The 16,953-nt window shown below is 53.8% G+C and overlaps 2 protein-coding genes across 6 annotated transcripts in view; one reads left to right on the top strand and one right to left on the bottom strand.

Moving 5' to 3' along the window:
- The window catches only part of RARG (retinoic acid receptor gamma), a 20,381-nt gene extending 14,394 nt beyond the window's left edge, over positions 1–5,987 (bottom strand). Inside the window, exons 1-3 of one of the 2 annotated variants that reach the window (XM_058558133.1) lie at positions 5,802–5,987; positions 4,963–5,026; positions 1,397–1,728 (exon numbers count right to left, since the gene is read on the bottom strand). In XM_058558133.1, the coding sequence (XP_058414116.1) occupies positions 1,397–1,580 (184 nt within the window). In that variant the 5' untranslated portion in view covers positions 1,581–1,728; positions 4,963–5,026; positions 5,802–5,987. The remainder of the gene's footprint in view (positions 1–1,396; positions 1,729–4,962; positions 5,027–5,801) is intronic. The other variant, XM_058558132.1, reaches the window with a different exon arrangement.
- Positions 1–16,953, top strand: part of LOC131416037 (small proline-rich protein 2H) — a 17,849-nt gene extending 896 nt beyond the window's left edge. Inside the window, exons 1-2 of one of the 4 annotated variants that reach the window (XR_009222532.1) lie at positions 2,868–3,073; positions 16,049–16,953. Coding sequence is in view for 1 of the 4 variants with exons in the window: in XM_058558136.1 (XP_058414119.1) it covers positions 13,754–14,269 (516 nt within the window). In the remaining 3 variants the exon portion in view is untranslated. Of the gene's footprint in view, positions 1–2,867; positions 3,074–6,259; positions 6,303–12,713; positions 14,572–16,048 lie in introns of those variants that run through there. The other 3 variants (XR_009222533.1, XM_058558136.1, XR_009222534.1) reach the window with 3 other exon arrangements.

The following is a 16,953-nucleotide window of genomic DNA, read 5'->3' as shown; positions in this document are numbered from 1 at the left end:
GAGGTTTCCAGAAAGGGGGGCTTTGTGCTCTCTTGCTCACCTGCATGCCACCCAAATAACCCCTGTTGGACTACAGACATGCCACCGGCAGGCCCCACCAAACACCAGACACACCGTCAGCAGCCCTATTAAATACCACCTCACTCCTCACACTGACTCTTTGTTACACACACTGGAATTCTGAATGTGAGCAGAGTCTCAGGGACACGCTGTACATGCACAACTGCATATGGTCTTCGCACACACACACACACACACACACATGCTGTCTCCAGATGAGTACACTCTTTCCAGTAGAGCTGCCAGCCCCATCTAGTCACCCCTCTACACATACACACAACCCTCCGAGTGCCCCCTCCTGAAGGCAGGGCCCCTCCTCTCCCACCTCTCTCTCTGAGCTTGTGGAGCTTTAAGGATGTGTCTTTATCTTTCTGTCTTGTCTTCTCCATCTTTGTTTCTCTCTGGAACGGCCCTCTTTCTGTCTCTCCTCCCATCACCTCCCCTTCTTTCCAGGTGAGGCCTTCACTACAGCAGCTCACATGCTGACCCTTCAGCCCACAGCCCAGCATCCCAGCCCTCCTGCTCATGGGCACCTATGCCTCTAATGGCCTGGTCAGGAAGGACAACTACCAAGTGGGAGGAGAGGGGGTCGACGGGGAATAGGAGAGGCCTAAGGCTTGCCTGCTGTCAGCACTCAAGAGCTTAACCCAAAGAGGGCAGGCCTGAGGGACAAGTAGGGATCTGCACAGCATGTGGGCACTATGCCAGACCTAGGGGGAGGGGAGGAGTCAAGAACCCACATGGCTGGAGGAGAGGATGCTTCTGGAACACCCCCTCCACCTCCCTGGATTACTTATGGTACAGAAGCCACCTCCTTGCAGCTGTTACCAACCCCCCAGAACCAACAGGAGAGTTTGCCGACCCCACACATCTTTGGGCACCTGACACTAGATTCCTTTCCTCTTTTTGCAGCCTCTCTCTAATTCAGAACAATTTCACCTCTTGATCACAGAGTCAGCTGATTGGCCTCCCAGACTCCTCCACTTCCCAGCCTGGCTCCTGCACCCCTCACTGCATGCAGGCAGCAGCCTCAGACTTCACCAGACCCACCCTTGGCTGCCCATACCAAGGTGTTCTCCCCTGTTGGTTGACTCATTCAGAAGGCAATTTTAGACCCCTAAATGTTAGGCATGCCCCTTTCCCATCCTATTTGAGCAGGAGAACTCTCATTTGCAAATACTTCCATCAGCTCCACCTCCAAACCCCTCCTCCCCACCGCTGTCACCTGCTCCATTAGCTCAAACCCTAACTGGGGTGCCAATTTTCTATATCCCTCACCCTCCACATGCCCTCCTGTTTCCACTTGCCCTCATCCCCCAAGGTCCCTGAAACTCACACAGAGAGGCCATCTCCTTGGGGAGGTCAGGCTGGCCCAGGCCCCGGAAGCTAGGGCTCAGCATCTCGAAAGGTGGAGACCCCCTGAGTGCCCCTGGGAAGGCGAAGGGGAAGCCAGCCCCTGGGTAGCCAGATCCAGGCCCCAGGGCACCAGCCGCAAAAAGTCGCTCCTTATTGGTGGCCATGGCAGCTGCGGTGTGGGAGGCTGAATCTCCGGGGGTGTGCAGTGGGCGGGGGAGGTCTTCAGCCACAGCCCTCGCCCATGCCCACTGCCCTGGCCTGGGAGGCTCCGTGCCCGCCCTTCCTGGCCTGCCCACAGGGTCTCCAAAAGTCCTAGAGAGAAAGAGAGGAAAAGGAGGGATTAGAGAATGATCACTCTGAGGTCCCAAGCCCCATGGCCCTCTCTCAGTTGGAGTCTTCCCTCCGTGCTGCTGGGGTTTGTCCTGCCCTGGCTCAGGGCCTCTACCACACGGTAGAGGAGGCAGGGCAGGTACTTATGCAAACTCAGAGGAACTTTCCAGGGAAGGGTAAGCTGAGTTTCCAAGGTGAATGATGCTCTGAGGACTCCTGGAAGAGGGGACTCCTAAGCTGAGAGGTGACCATTAAGCACCACAACTGGGCTAGACACTTGATTGGACCCTCACATCAATCCTGTGAAGTAGGAATTACGATGCCCATTTCACAGATGAGGAGGCTGAGGTTAAGTGACTGGCTTAAGGTCACATGGCTGTAAGTGGTAGAGCCAAGATTCAAACTCTCTACCACCCTGGAGAAAGCAAACATACCTCTGTTATAGCTTTGGGGCCCTACACCTCTCTGGAGAGAAGAATAGTGCAAGGTTAGCAACACGTACCAGAGCCAGAGACCTGAACTGATCCCCACTGCTGGCTAGCTGTGGGACCTTGGGTGTGTACCTAATCTCTCTGTGCCTCAGTTTCCTCATTTGTCCGTTGGGAATAATAATAGGGCCCACTTCATAAGGTTGTTGGAGGATTAAATAATGTGACATGTAACGTGTTTGGAATAATGGAGGGCACGTAAGAAAATGCTATGTAGGTGTCTCATATTATTTCTCTTTGTACGTTCTCTTCCTCCATACCTCTCCTTGAATTAGCATTTCCTTCTCTCTCGGTCTTCCTCAATACTCCCTCTTCCAGCTCCCCCTCCCATTTCTTTCTCTGTCTCCAATGATCGCTCACTCCCTAACCTCTCTTGCACCCTGTCCTTCAAATCCACAGATGCGGGCCAGGTGCGATGGCAGGGAGCTCCTCACCTTGTCCTCAGCTTACTTTGCTTCTCCATCTCCTTTTCTCTCTCTTCTCTGGGTCCTCTGTTTCTAGGAAGCACTCCCTGCACCCACCCCTCCCTCAAATGTAGCCTGCCCCCTGAGATTTTCAACCTGAGCCCCTGGAAGGGTGGGGAGGGGGAGAGGAAATGGGAAGCCTAGGGCCAGGCAGGTGGTTCCTCTCTTGATGCTCTGACAAGGGAAAGCTTGACGTTCCCTGGAGCCCCAAAACCATCCACCTCTCTAGAGAGTTAGGGGCTGGGGAAGGAGAGTCACCCCAGCCTGGGTACCTCTTCTATCAGCCGGAACCATACTGGACTGAGATGAAGAAGGGCGGAGAAGGACCAAGAGAGAGTGAAACACATAGAGACCACAGGGTGGGCAGGCCCAGAGGTAGGTGATGGGTATTTCTGCCTCTCTTGCCATCAATCTTCGCTTCTAGGATCAATATCTCTCCATTTTTGTACTTCTGCTTTTTTTCTTTCTTTCTTTTCTATCTCTCATCTACCTTGGCCTTCAAGCTCCTGAGTGTAAATTGCCTTGGAGGTTACAGGAACTCAGACCCCAACACCACCACCCTTCACTCAGTCCCACTGCATGAAGCAGCTCCTGCCCCTCACTAGCACCCCCATATCCCAGGCACTCTCAGACTCTTCAGCCCAGTGTCTCCTCAGGCCCTAAAAGTTTGAGCTCCAAGCCCCCTGAGTCCCTCTCCTTTTCCTTCCCCTACTCCCTGAAGCCCTCATCCCTGGTTAAGCCCTGGTGGAGCCAGGAGTTCGGGCCCCTGAGGCCCCTGGGCCATAGCTCAACAGGCTGGGCCACATTCCAGGTAGATTAACCCCTCCAGTGCCAAGGGTGAGAAGCTACTAGAGGTCCCCCCCCCCATCTTCCCCAGACTGGCTGAGACTGGGAACTGGCTCTGTGCTCCAGAACTCATTGTCTTTGCTTCTCATCTTCAGGTGGGAAATAGAGCCCTGAGGGTGGGGCAGGAGGACTGGGGGGCGGGATTCCCACAGAGGGATGCTCAGACTCCTGGTCCTAACTGAAGAATGAAGCTGTGAATGAGCAAAGTGTCGACAGCCCAGCTGTCCCTGGCCTTCCTCCTATTTTGCCTCAGAGAAGGGACTTGAGAGTTAAGTGAAGAGAGGAGACAGAGATTCATCCCATTTCTGAGCCTTGGTTTCTCTGCCTTGGCTGGGAAGGAAAGGGGAGGGTCTTAAGTCCATGGTGGAGGAAGGGACCAAGGAATTGTAGACAGTGGTACAGGGAGTAAAAGGAAATCCTAAACTAGGGACCCAGATGCCTTGGTTCTTTGGGGGACCTGTAGAAGGCAGAGAACACTTCTCTCCTCACAAGATGCCACCTCAGACGAAGAGGGGGCTGACTAGGGGAAAGGGGCCCTTACAAAGCTGCTTCTCTTAGAGCTGAGGTGGAGTTGAGGGGAGGGCATGGATGAAGGGGGCTGCCGGATGGAGGGGGGGTGTCTCCCTGTCGTCCTGCCCGCTCCAGAGCCTGGAACAAAGCTGCTCTTGTCGGCCGCTCTCCACCCGCTGCCCCCCTCCCCTCTGTATAAACACGACCACCTTTTTCCATGACCCCATCCCCAGCCTGGGCGGGGAACCCAGGCATCCTCTGCTCTAGCCTGGGCCCCCAGCCTGCTCCCCAGGAGGCAGTGGTGGGCCCGGTTGGTTTCCCTGGCCTTGTGCCATCCTTGGGGGAGTCCAGACCCTTGAGTCTCCACCTCTCATCCCCAGGTGCCCTCCCTCCACCCCACTGGCCCCAGGGAGGGGCAGTGCCCAGGAGGCAGGCAGGCAGGCAATGCCAGTGGAATGTGTGTGGGCATTGGAGGGCACGGGCAGGGTGGGGCAGAGGGGGGAACTGGAGGTGCCAGTTAGGTGGCTTTCTGAGCCAGGGGTGGGGGTGTGCCGGGGTGGGGGGTGTGCCCTGTGCTGCCTACCAGGTTGTAAGCCACAGCATGTGTGTGCATGTGTGTGTGTGTGTGTGTGTGTGTCTATTTGGGATACCCAAGCTCCAGGCACCCTGCACACACAGCCCCCTCCCCTGTCCTCTCTCTTCTTGCCGCAAGGATATGGGACACTGCCTGTGGTCCTCAACCCCACTCAGCATCTGAGGAGTGACAGAAAGGGCAGGAACCTCAGACTTCAGGACCAGGATTGCAGCTGCCCTGGTTGTGGGCACTGACGGGGCACAGTCATCTCAGCTTCTTAGCCTACAGACCCCTCCTCAGGCTCAACTGCCCCCTTAACCCTGTGCATTCTTACCCTCTGGCCAGCTGCAGAGACTCCCTCCTACATCCTGGGTCAGGTTGAGGGGACTGGGCTGTAACTGCTCAAGACAGAGAGGCATGTCAGTGGGGCTCTGGACTAGGACTCCTGGGTCCCTGCCCCAGTCTTCCTGCTCTTCCTTTGTTCCATTTGGGCTCCCCTCAAGAATACTCCGGAGGACATCCCTCCCCACCCCCTGGCCTTGGCTGAGGGAGCCAAGACTCACAGGATGGCTGGGGATGTGGGAGAGGGAATCCTAACCTGTGCTTCCTCGGAACCTTGCAGAACCTGGTCCTATCCACTTGTCTCTCCAGAACCCTAGACCCAGAGGGCCAGGATCACTTGCTCTGGACCCTTTCCTTGCCCTTCTGATGACCAAGCTGTGCCATTCCACTGGGAAGGAGGAACTTGGACCAGTTTGGACCAAACACCCACCCCACAGACTCCTCAGGGGAAGCCTGCGGCAGGGCAAGCGTGGTCTTTCCCCGCGGGAGGGAACCCTGTCTTCCCTCACACCCCAAGCACCAAAGCAGGATAGAAACCCCCTGGCTAAAGACTCCTCCCCAAATGCTCTCCCCCACTACTCGCCGAAATGAAGGGTCGAGAAAGCCCAGCCCAGCCCCAGCCTTCTAAAACCTTCCCCATCTCTTCCCACATCAGAGCTGACCCCCAAGTCCGGGCAGGAAGCCCCCTCGAACCCTGCGCACAGCCTGGCCAGCCCTGGGAGGGACCGAGCCGCCGGCTCGTCGGCGCCCCCGCCCCCAGCCCACCTCACCGGAGGACCCAGGCGTCCGCGGGCTGGCGGGCCGGCGAGCCTGCTTCCCCGCCTGACTCACCTGGAGGGGGAGGGAGGGGGAAGGGAGGCCGCGGAGCCCCGAGGTCCCGGCGTCGGGCGGTCGCGGGGATGGAGCGTCGTCGTGTCAGGGGCTCGCTGTTATGGGGGGCTCTGGGGGGGGGCACGGGCTCTAGGCTGGGACTGTCCCGGGGCCTCTCGGAGCCCGCCCGCCCACGTGACCGCCCCAAAATATCCGACACATTTTCTCCCAAACCGCACACTGACTCTGCAGGCGGGGACACGGAAAATATTTTCTTTCTTTTTCTCCCTCCCCACCCCCCCACCTCCCTCCCAGCCCGGCTCCCTCCTCCCCCTCCCGCCCTCGCTCCTCCCTCCCCTGCCGCCTGCCCCTGCCCGGCTCCCTCCTCGGTGCCCTGGGGCTGGGGGGCAAGGGGGAGGGGGACTGGGCGGGGCGGCCCAGGACGCCTGGGTCTCTGCCCCTCCCATTTGCTGGGCTTCCGTGGCTCCATCCCCGGGAGGCCGGGCAAGGCTGGCAGAAGAGGTCAGTGTCCTGGGCCCATGATGCCACCCTTTCTCTCTGGCACTTTTCCCTTCCTGCCATTTAGGGGGGCTGGTTGAGTTCTCCGACCAGGCTGTGGTTTAGTGACGCCAGTCTCTGGTACCTCCCCAGGGTAGGCAATGGGGGCTGTATCCACGTCCTCCCAGGGGGAGAGTGATGGGGCTGGGGTATGACAGAGCAGATGCCACTGTCTTTGCCCTTTGCTTAGCCTTCACCTGCAGGTCAAAGTAGTCTCTACTTCCCCTGGCCTACCCCAAATGGTCTTTTCGTCCCAGGAGCAAACTGATTTAACCTGTGGGGGTTGTGGGGGTGCTGAGGGCCCACTCGAAGACCTCCTCCCTCTCACTCTGCTTTGAATAAGCTCCGGAGTTAGGGCGCCTGAGTCCCCGGCTGCCAATGTTGTCCCCACCTTTAGGCTTGGATCTGGAGGGGAAGAGGCTGGGGAGGAGGGCAGGAGGAACTGTAGCTGAGTGGGAGGAGCCTTGGGCTGGGTGTGAGAGAGAAAGCCCAAGCAGAGGGTGTGCTCTGCCTTTAACCAGCGCCTGCCTGCCTGCCTGGTAGATGCACCACGAATGTTGTTTGACTCTGTGTGTGTGTGCGTGTGTGTGTGTGTGTGTGTGTGTGTGTGCGCGCGCGCGCGCGCGCGCGCCTGCCCAGAGTTGGTGTCAGTGTCTGATGGGGACATTCTCTGACTTCAACACAAACACCACAGACTCTCACCCCGAGAGTGACAACTCAGGGGGTTCAGTCTCCATTCGACTGAGGACAGAGTGAGAGAAAAGAAGGGGTCTGAGCTCTGTGTATGGACCCTAAACACTTTGGCAGGATTAGGGGTGGGAGTGAGAACGTGGGAGCTGCAGTGGGCTGGGGGAGGCTGCAGAGACGAACCCAAAGGATCTTCCGCAGCAACTATCCCAGGGTGGTCAGCACCGGGGATGTGAACTCCTGGTCATGTCACATTTTCCGTTCTGGAATTAGTCTGCGCTGTCCTTGCTGCCACTCTGGGGGCCAGGTGTCCTCCCTCCTGGAAAGGCCACTTTTTTTCTGCCATTTCAAAAAAATTTTATTTTAAATTTTAGGATTTTTTTCCAGTTTTACTGAGATATAATTGACATATAATATTGTATTCATTTAAGGTGTACAATATAATGGTTTGATATATATATATATTGCAAAATGATTACCACAATAAGTTTAATTAACATCCATCTCCTCACACAGTTACAAATTTTTTTTCCTGTGATGAGAACTTTTAAGATTTACTCATTTAGCAAAAGGTCACTTTCTGTAGGCAGAGTCAGGTGAAGGAAAGGGGGAAAAAAGGGGTATGTTGTGGCTCTCTCAGGAACAGGAGATGTCAATGGGGGTGCAGACAAGGCCCTCCCTTTCACTCCAGGGGTAGGAAGAGCTGAGAATAGGTACTCCAGGGTCCCGTCCCCAAGTGGCCTGGCTGCTGTTGACTTTTCTTGGTTACCCTGGGAGCAGCTCTCAGCAGTGTAGGAGGAGCGGGTGTCGGGGAGTAGGACCCAGGCGTCCAGGCTGGGGTGAGATGGCGCCCATCCTGTGTGGCAGGGATCCTGCCAGGAGGCTGCAAAGTTACCCCCTCTGGCCCTGGTGGTGGTGGCTGGTGGAAGGAGGGAGGGCCCAGCTGCGGTTTGTGAATGTGGCCCCAATTCCCCCTCCCCCTCCCAGCAAATCTGTACTTGGTTTACAGTGAATGAGTCTCCTGTCCTCATGAACTAGGCGAGGGCACCACGCCCTCCCTGGCCCCTGGCCGGGCATCCTGACACAGAACCAAGCACCACCCCCGTGACACTCTCCCTGCTGGGTATCTCCTCTCTCAACTCTTCCGCTTCTTCTTAGAGGGGCTCAGGGGCTGGTCCCCAGGCCAAGTGCTAGAGCTCTAAGACTCTGCAGCTGGGGTAGCAAATGGGGACAAGGTAGCTAGAATGGGGACAGAACACTGTTAGTAGCCTGGAAAGAGAGAGCATGTCTAGAATTCCATCTGTGTCTATCCTCCTCTTTGTCTTGGTTTGTCTGTCTGCCTCTGTCTTTGTCTCTGGTGGGTGTTTGTCCATCCGTCCGTCTTGGTAACTGTGGCTCCACCCTTCTGGCAGCCTCCCCAGTCCCCAGCCAACGACAGGAGCCAGGGGGCGATGCCCAGGAAGACCCGCCCTGTGCCAGCCCTTCCCCTCGGGATTGCGGTGCCTCGACCCCCACCCCCCCCCCGCCCCCGCCCCCGCCCCTCCCCAAGACCCAGTGACTGGGGTCTGTCCGCTGCAGCGGTTCAGAAGTCACATCAAACTGCTGAAGCAAATTGGGGAGTAGGGGAGTGGGGTATTGTGAGGGGTTCCAACTCTTTGTCTCTGTCTTGCAATGGAGCCAGTCTTCTGTTCAGGGGTTCCAGGAGGAGGCTTGGGAGGAGGGCCTCCCACTCTGGAGACTGGTGGAGAGAGCTCCCTCATTTCTCTTTCTATTGGGTCATCCCTATGTCTAGGCTTTGCTGTGTTTGTGGCTGCTCCACTCGGTCACCCTGGCAACTTGGAGAAATGATATCTTGGGGGCCCTAGGACCAGGCTTCCTTTGCTTCCTTCATCACAAAGACCAAAAAGTAGAAATTTTAAGGAGAAGAAAAGGATCCAGACATCTGTCCTACCTGCCCTGCCTTTGCTATATTGCCTCACACCTAATTTTCACCCTTACCCCCTCCCCCCCAGCATCAGGACACTGAATAGGTAACTTTCCCATGCCGAGTCTGGTGCTGGGGGGAATGTCCTATGCTACGCTCAGAGGTGGCTGGCAGATGTCTATGGGAGGTGGGGGAAGCTATGTTACAACCCCCAAGGACATCATTAAGGCACGGAAGTGCCATCGGGGCTTGGAGACCAGGGCACCCAGGGAGAGTGATGAAAACATGTTTTGTACAACACGTGTCTTCTCCTTTCCCTTCCTCCCCTCCTCTCCCACCTCCTCCCCCTAGGCCTGCTCTGTGCCAAGGCTGGTGTCAGCCCTGCCCTAGGTCCTTGCTCAGTTCCACCCTTTGTACCAGGCCTATCCTGCTGCTTGCCAGTTTGTTGGCTCTCCTGCTGAAGGAGCTTGTGTGTGGGAGGTCCTTACCAGCCTCAGTCCTGCCCAGATCCCCACATAGAATGAGGCCTTGAATTTGAAGCCCAGGATTTTAGGACTAGCCTCAACAACTCTAGGAATTTCTTCCCGGAACATGCACCCTTTATTAGTTCAACAAATCTTTATTAAGCATCCACTGTGTGCCAAGCACTGTGCTAAGCCCTGGGAATACCTAGGTATGGTTCCTGCCCTTGCAGACTGAAAGTCTGATGGAGGAATCAGACGTGAACCAATAATCCAAAAAATTGCAAGTGATAACCAGCGTGGAGATGCGTAAGGTACTATGAGAATGGATAGTAGGATTTTCCTCCAGTCAAGCAGATCAGGAAAATCTTCTGGGAGAAAGTGAGGGGGAGAGTGGAAAGAAGGGAGGGCGGCAGAAGAGTGTGTAGAAAGGCCCTGGAATCAGGGTCCTGGCTCCCAGCCACCCTGCTCCCCTAGAAAGAAGAGAGACCCTCCATTCCTGCTCTGCTCCTGGCTTTTGATGTGCTCCAAGGGAGGGATGGGAAGTACCTCCTAATACCAAAGCAGGACACTGGGACACCTGGTGACCCTGCCCTGGAATAGTTCTACCCATTCCTTCATCTCCTCCTCCAGAAAGAGAAACAGAGGCACCGATAGGGAAGAGGAATCCATAGGCTTAGGCCTGAGGTTATACGCAGAAAACAAGGCCCCACGTTGTTGGCAGATCCCTCAGGGTGAGGGATTCCTGCGTTTGCCCAGCTAGAGCCTCACCAGACAGAAAAGCCTTCTCCTCTGAGCTGTTGTACCACGCGCCCTCCCTCCTCTCCGATCCAGCCCTGACCTGTCCTACTCCCTGGAAGGAGGAGCATCTCTGTGTCCACAGTTGTGGAGTGTGGGTGAGGTGAGTGCTCCAGGTGTCTGCCAGGCACTGTGTGGGTGGGGTAGCCCTCAGTTTGTACAGAAGCTCCATCCAGGGGTTAGGGTTATCTCTCCTCTGTCCACTGGGGGGCTTCCAGTTCCTCCTGCCCAGACGCCAAGGTTCCAAGGTTCTAAACTTCTTCCTTTCTGAAGAAAAGGAATCCAGGGCCCTTTGGAGGAGGGTGCAGGCTTCTTTGTCACTGTGGCTCCTCTGGAGCTGGCAAAGAGGTCCTGGGACCAATGGGGTTAAGTTCCAGCCCTGCTCTGACCCACTTTCCTCTCTGTGCCCACATCCCCTGGGGCCAGGGTGTTGGGTGGGGCCAGACTGGCACCCCCACACCCACACCTGGGACTTCCCTTGGATGGAAACTCCCAGAACGCTAGTGTCCTACCTCCCCTGCCAACTCCCACCAACTGCCTGGGATGTGTTCAGCTTTAATTGGATCTCCCTGTCTGCCAGCTCTCTACCGGACTGCCTCTCCGCCTTAGCCCCAAGGGGCCCCGAGGATGTGGGCCCATGCTCTGGGCGCGTCTTTGATGTCTGGCTACCCCTTCTAGCACAGTCCTTTGAAGAGAAGATGTGGGGTTGGGGGGAGGGAGTTGGGAAGCTATCCTTTCTTGAGCACCTACTATTGTGCCAGGCATGTACATTACTCACCTAATCCACATAGCAGTCCAGAGAGGTAGCAATTATCACTCCCATTTCACAGGAGAGAAAGCTGAGAACCAGAAAGGTTAAGCGACTTGCCCAATATCACACAGCTAGGAAGTGGGGCAGAGCTAAGATGGGAACCCAGGTCTTGGTGGTCCTGAGCTCTCTTCACCACAGTAGGCTTCTGCCTCTTCCGCAGCTGCCCACCTCTCCACGGGATGAGAGATTTGGGAAGTTCAATTCAAGCCAATTCAGCAATATTTATGGAGCATCTGCTACAAATGCCGGCACTGATAGATGTCACAAATAGAGGGAAGGTGGCTGTCCTCCAGATCTGATGGAAAAGATAGGTGTATGGACTAGGAAGTATCTAACTTCAGCATAATGATCTGAATGAGGTGGCGTAGAGCAGAGAAACAAGTGGTACTTCTGTTCTCTCTTTCTGTACAGAGTATATATATATATATATATATATATATATTATGAACAGTGTACAGAATAAGCTGAATACCTATTTAACTGCCATCCAGGTCAAGAAATAGAGTATTTCCTGTACTCCAGAAGCTCCCATGTGTCCCTCCCATAATCCTCTCCTTCCCCTAGGAAGTAACCACCATCCTGACTTTTGTGATAATTATTTCCTTGTTTTTCTTTATAATTTTAGCACCTATGTATGCATCCCTAAACAATATGCTTAATTTTGCCTGTTTTTGAGGTTTATGTGAATGGAATGATACTGATTACTCTTTTGTGTCTTACTTATTTTGTTCAACTTCTTTGTTTGTGAGATATGTCCAAGTTGTTGCACATAGCTGTCCTTTTTAACTGTTGCATAGTATTCAGTTGCATAAATATACCACAATTTATTTTTTTATTCTACTGTTAGTGGATGTTTGAGTGGTTTTCAGTTTGGGATATCATAAACAATACTACTAAGAACATTCCTGTACATGTTTCCCAGAACATACATACAAGAGTTTTTCTAGGCTATAAAACTAAGACTCCAAGTGTATGTACAGGCAATCTCAATTTTATCAAATAAGACCAATTGTTTTCCAAAATGGTTGTCCCGATTACACAGGAAGCAGAATATTCTAACCAGGGGCAGGCATAGGACCAAGACGACCCATCCATTTCTTGCCTAAATCCCTCCGTGGTTTTCCTTTTTCCTTGGAATAAGACCCAAGTCCCTGCTGTGGCTCCCAAGGCTCTGCCTTGCTCCCTACCTCTGCCATTATTTTGCTCTTTGCACTTGCTGTTCCCCCTCTCTGGAATGTTCTTCCACTAGATATCTCCGTGGCTCACTCCCTCACTTCCTTCAGGTCTTTGCTAAAATGTCACTTCTCAGTGGCACTTTCCCTGGTCACTGAATTTTATTTTTTTATTTTATTTTTTTTTTGTGAGGACGATCAGCCCTGAGCTAACATCCATGCTAATCCTCCTCTTTTTGCTGAGGAAGACCGGCTCTGAGCTAACATCTATTGCCAATCCTCCTCCTTTTTTTTCCCCAAAGCCCCAGTAGATAGTTGTATGTCATAGTTGCACGTCCTTCTAGTTGCTGTATGTGGGACGCGGCCTCAGCATGGCCAGAGAAGCGGTGCGTCAGTGCGCGCCCAGGATCCGAACCCGGGCCGCCAGTAGCGGAGCGCGCGCACTTAACCACTAAGCCACGGGGCCAACCCTGGCCACTGAATTTTAGATTGCAGACTCCAGCACTCCTAATTCCCTTCCCAGCTTCATTTTTCTCCATGGCCCAGCCACCTGGGGTCTGCTCAGCCTCGGGCAGCTGTCCCCTGGTCTGCCAGGGCTTGACAGACTCTATCTCCCCCCAAACCCTTGAGGGCTGTTGTACCTGACTGTTTGGGGCCTGTCTAGCTGCCCCTTCTGATGGATCCACCTCTCTCGAGTCACTTTTATCACATCACCCTGTTGTGTTTGTAGACATTTTCATGCCGTGAACTAAGCTAATGTATCTGTTTGTTTACACCGTATCTGTTTGGTTTTGGTTCCCACCCCGCCCCACCATATTTATGGGCGCTCCATATGAGAGGACACTTAGCTGTCTTGTTCACCACCATAACCAGTGCCTGATGCACGATAGGCCCTCAAATAATAATTGTTCAGGCTGGTTTTCAGTCTCCCAGAGACAGCTGGGCACCCCTACACCCACAGCTGGGTTTTGCCCTACCTGGAAACTCCCAGAACCTAGGCATCCTCCCTCTGCTACCAGCTCCCACCAACATCCCTGGCTCAGTTTCGGAGCACTGCCGCTGCTGCTGCTACTGCTGCCGCCACTGCCGCTGCCGCTCCCTCCCTAACTCTCCTCTGGCCACCAGGGCTGGAGAGTGATGGGCAGGGGTCCTTATCCAGGCAGGTGTCAGGTGCCTGGAGCTCAGGAAATACTTTTTGATGGAATAAAAGGGAAGACTTCAGAGATGATAGGACCTCACCAAGTGGAGTAAGGAGACAGTGCACTCCCGACAGAAGGAACAGTGTGGACAAAGGCCTGGAGGCATGAAAGTGCACATCATATTTGAAGAACGTGTCCTGGTCTGGTGCAGTTGGAGGGTTTCCAGTGGAGGGGAGGGCAGCAGGAGAGCATTGTCAGGCAGGCCTGCAAGGGGGGGCCACATGGGGAGGTCTGAGCTCCCTGCAGGCTCAGCAAGGCTCAGCAGTGTCTCAGGTTTAATCCTGCCCCCCAGAGTCCTCCCCTCCTACTCCACCCCTGCCCTCCCCTTCACCCAACCCCCAGCCTGGCCACTCCTGCAGCTGAATGGACTTCTCTCTGGGCCTACGCTTGGGGCCTCGGAACAAGAAGGCCACCCACCAACAGCCCCCTAAACCCTCTGGGCACGGCCCACCGGCTGCCTCTCCTTGTCTATCCTGTCCGCCCTCTGTCTGTGCCTGCCCCTGCCCTGGCTGTCCCCCTCCCACCTGCTCGGGCACTGCCTATCCCTCTTATGCAGCTACCTGCCCCTCCTGTCCCAGCCTCCCTGGCCCACCCTGCACCTGCTCCTGCCCTCCCTGCCCTGCCTGTCCTCCCTTGACTTGTCCCCACAGCTCCTGCATCCCATGCCCTGGTCCACAGGTGACCTGCTGCCACCCCTCACCTTGCCCCAATTACCCTTGCTCCAAGGGCCGAGCTGTCTGTCCGAGCTCCTGCTTGGGCTGCAGTGACAGCTGTGGCTGTGGCCGAGGGGATGCCTGGGGGCCCCCAGGCTCCACTGGCCGCCGCAGCTGCTGCTCCAGGGGACAACGCACCTCTCAGAGGCACTGTCTGATAGTCTAGGTGGCTGTTGCCCACCTGAGAGATTGTCAGTCTCCCGGAGCACTTCTGGAGCTGCTTCTTCAGGAGGGAGGCAGAAGCTCTGGGTGGAGTGAAGAGAGGGATCAGCTGGAGCCCTGGCCCAGGCAGGTAGAGGAAGCAGGCTGCTCAGAGCCCCCAGCCGCCCCCTCAGTCCTGGGGTGAGAGCGGGGCATCTGCTTTGAAGTTAATGTCTGGGCATGCTCCTGCTGGTTCCAGAACCTCCTGTTCTGCAACTTCTGGAATGGAAAGTGTTCTTCTCAGGGCCTCCTCCATGGCCGCTGAAGGTGAGCAAGTTGGCCATTTCCTCCCTCTAGTCAGCCTTCCCTGGAGACCCTTCTTGGCTCATCTTCTCTGCAGTTTGCATGGATAAGATGAATTCTTCGTCTAGAGGCAGTAGGGGATCCTTTGTCCAGGGGCCACTTCTGGCCCCTTGGACCTCCACCCATATCCCTGACTGACCCAAGAGTCTCTGGACCCCTTACCTCTCATCTTGAGTCAGGCAAAGAAGGCCAGTGGCTCTTGGACCAGAAGAGGAGGCTGAGCAGAAGGTTCCTGGCTCCTTCCTCCCCCTGGATATCATGACATCCTTCATGGTCCTTTCTTCTAGGAACCCTGTGCTCTCTGCCTGGATGTCTTGTCTTTCAAATCTCTGAGCACTCACCCAGATTCATGACCTCAATCTTCCAGCAATAATCCCATCTGTGACATCCATGCTTATCTGGCATGCGGGGGAGGGAAGCTGGGAACCCTTGACTCAGGCTCCCAATGATCCTATCCACACATAGCTAGTTGTGAGTCCCTTGTCCCTGAGACTGGGACTAGGGTTTGGAGAAGCCACCAAGAGGAAGCTGGAAGTGAGAGACCCAAATATCTGCCCAGGGCTGGATCCTAAGCTGAGAGCTCCTCAAGCCCTCCTCCACATTTCTCAAGTTCTCTGACACTATTCTCTTTCAGTCTTCTCTTTCTCATCTTCCTTCTCTGGGACCCTTTGTTCTTTCCTCTCTCCCTCTGTTTATCCTTGCTTTTGTCTTTCTATGTCACTCTCTCCATTTCTGTGCCCTTTTTTCTATCACTGGGACATTCTGCTTTCACCTAATTTGTGTCTCTACATCTGTTTTCCCCACTCTCGATACCTCTATTTCTTCCTCCTTCCCTTTCCCCTTCTAATCTAAAATCTGCTTAACATATATATCTTTTCTTTCTCTCTTCCCTGTCTCAATCCATGTCTTCATGTCTATTTTCTTCCTTGGTCTTTTGATCCACCTCGTATCTCTCTGCTTTTCTGTCCTATTCTGCTGCTGGGTCCATTTCATTCGTGATCTCTTTCATTTCTGTTTCCTTTTCTGTCTTTGTCTCTTTTCCTGTCTTCTGTGTCTAGCTGTTTTCTCATTTTCCAGCTCTCTTTCTGCCTCCCCACCTCTGGCTTTCTCTCTCTCTCCCTGGGCCCTGCAGCTGCCTGCACACCAGGCCTGTGTGATGCCCGTCTCATTGCTGCCCAAGGGCCAGGACATTGAGCCCTCCAGTGTCTGTCTGTCTGTCCCATACACACTCCGTGCCCTGGAGTGAGTGAGGGCCGGACACAGCTACCAGAATAGTCCCTCCTTCTCCACCCACTCTCCAGGCCATCCATTCCTCCTCAGCTCTAAGCCCAAACCTTTTTAAAAATGATGCTTCTCCCAACTTCTTATTCTGAAAATTGGCAATACAAAAGAAAAAGAATTAAGCATTTATGCTGCCTGTCCTGTATAAATTATGTTTCAGGGTAGCCAAATAGGTCTGAGTGGTGGAGAAAACATCTTATTTACAGAAGAATTCCAGCTAATGTGGAAGGAACATGGAATAAGAAAAATCACCACTTTTCAACCCCTAATGAAATAATTGACAAAGCAAGAGCCATCAATGGATAAAACAAAGGATGATGGCTGAGAACTTTACAATGGAGGAATCAAGCTGTCACCACCTGACCCCACTGATGAATCTTAGCCTCACTAAAAGGGTCACAAGCACACACAGTGTCCCTCCTGATGTGATGAATCTAAAGGACTCAGCACCACCTATGAAGGACTTGCCCAACAAAGCAACAAACAAAAAAACTGAACAGGATTCTGATCGAACCTCTAGAGCTAACCTCCATTTAATACTGGGGATGGAGGAACAAATTAAATGACACAACGAGGAAGTAAGAAGACACATCCAGAATGTGGGACATTCTACAGAAATCTGACCCAATTTCTTCAACTAGTCAATGGCTGTGGCAAAAAAGTGAGAGGAGACATAAAAAGACAACTACTCCATGGAACATGTGGACCTTGATGGTCCCTGATTTGGACAACCCAATTGTGAAAAGACATTTTCAGACAGTTGGGGACGTTTAATTATGGACTGGGTATTTATGATGCCAAGGAACCAGTGTTGATTTTGTTAGATGTAAAAATGGCTCTGGGATTGTATAAGAAAAGGTCCTTATTTCCTAGAGATGCAAACTGAAGTATGGAGTGAAGTGACATATTTAATTTTAAACATTTCAGCAAATAAAAAAGGACAGAAAGAAAGTAGAAAGAACAAAGTGAAAAAAATAAATATTGTTGAATTAAGTATATATAGGTTCACAGAACTAGGCTCTCTTCCCTTGTGTAGGTTTGAACAGTTTCATAATAAAAGTTTTA

This window comes from Diceros bicornis, chromosome 17, assembly GCF_020826845.1.
Source record: "Diceros bicornis minor isolate mBicDic1 chromosome 17, mDicBic1.mat.cur, whole genome shotgun sequence".
NCBI classification, from domain to species: Eukaryota; Metazoa; Chordata; class Mammalia; order Perissodactyla; family Rhinocerotidae; genus Diceros; species Diceros bicornis.
This window is presented reverse-complemented; position numbering and strand designations above follow the sequence as displayed.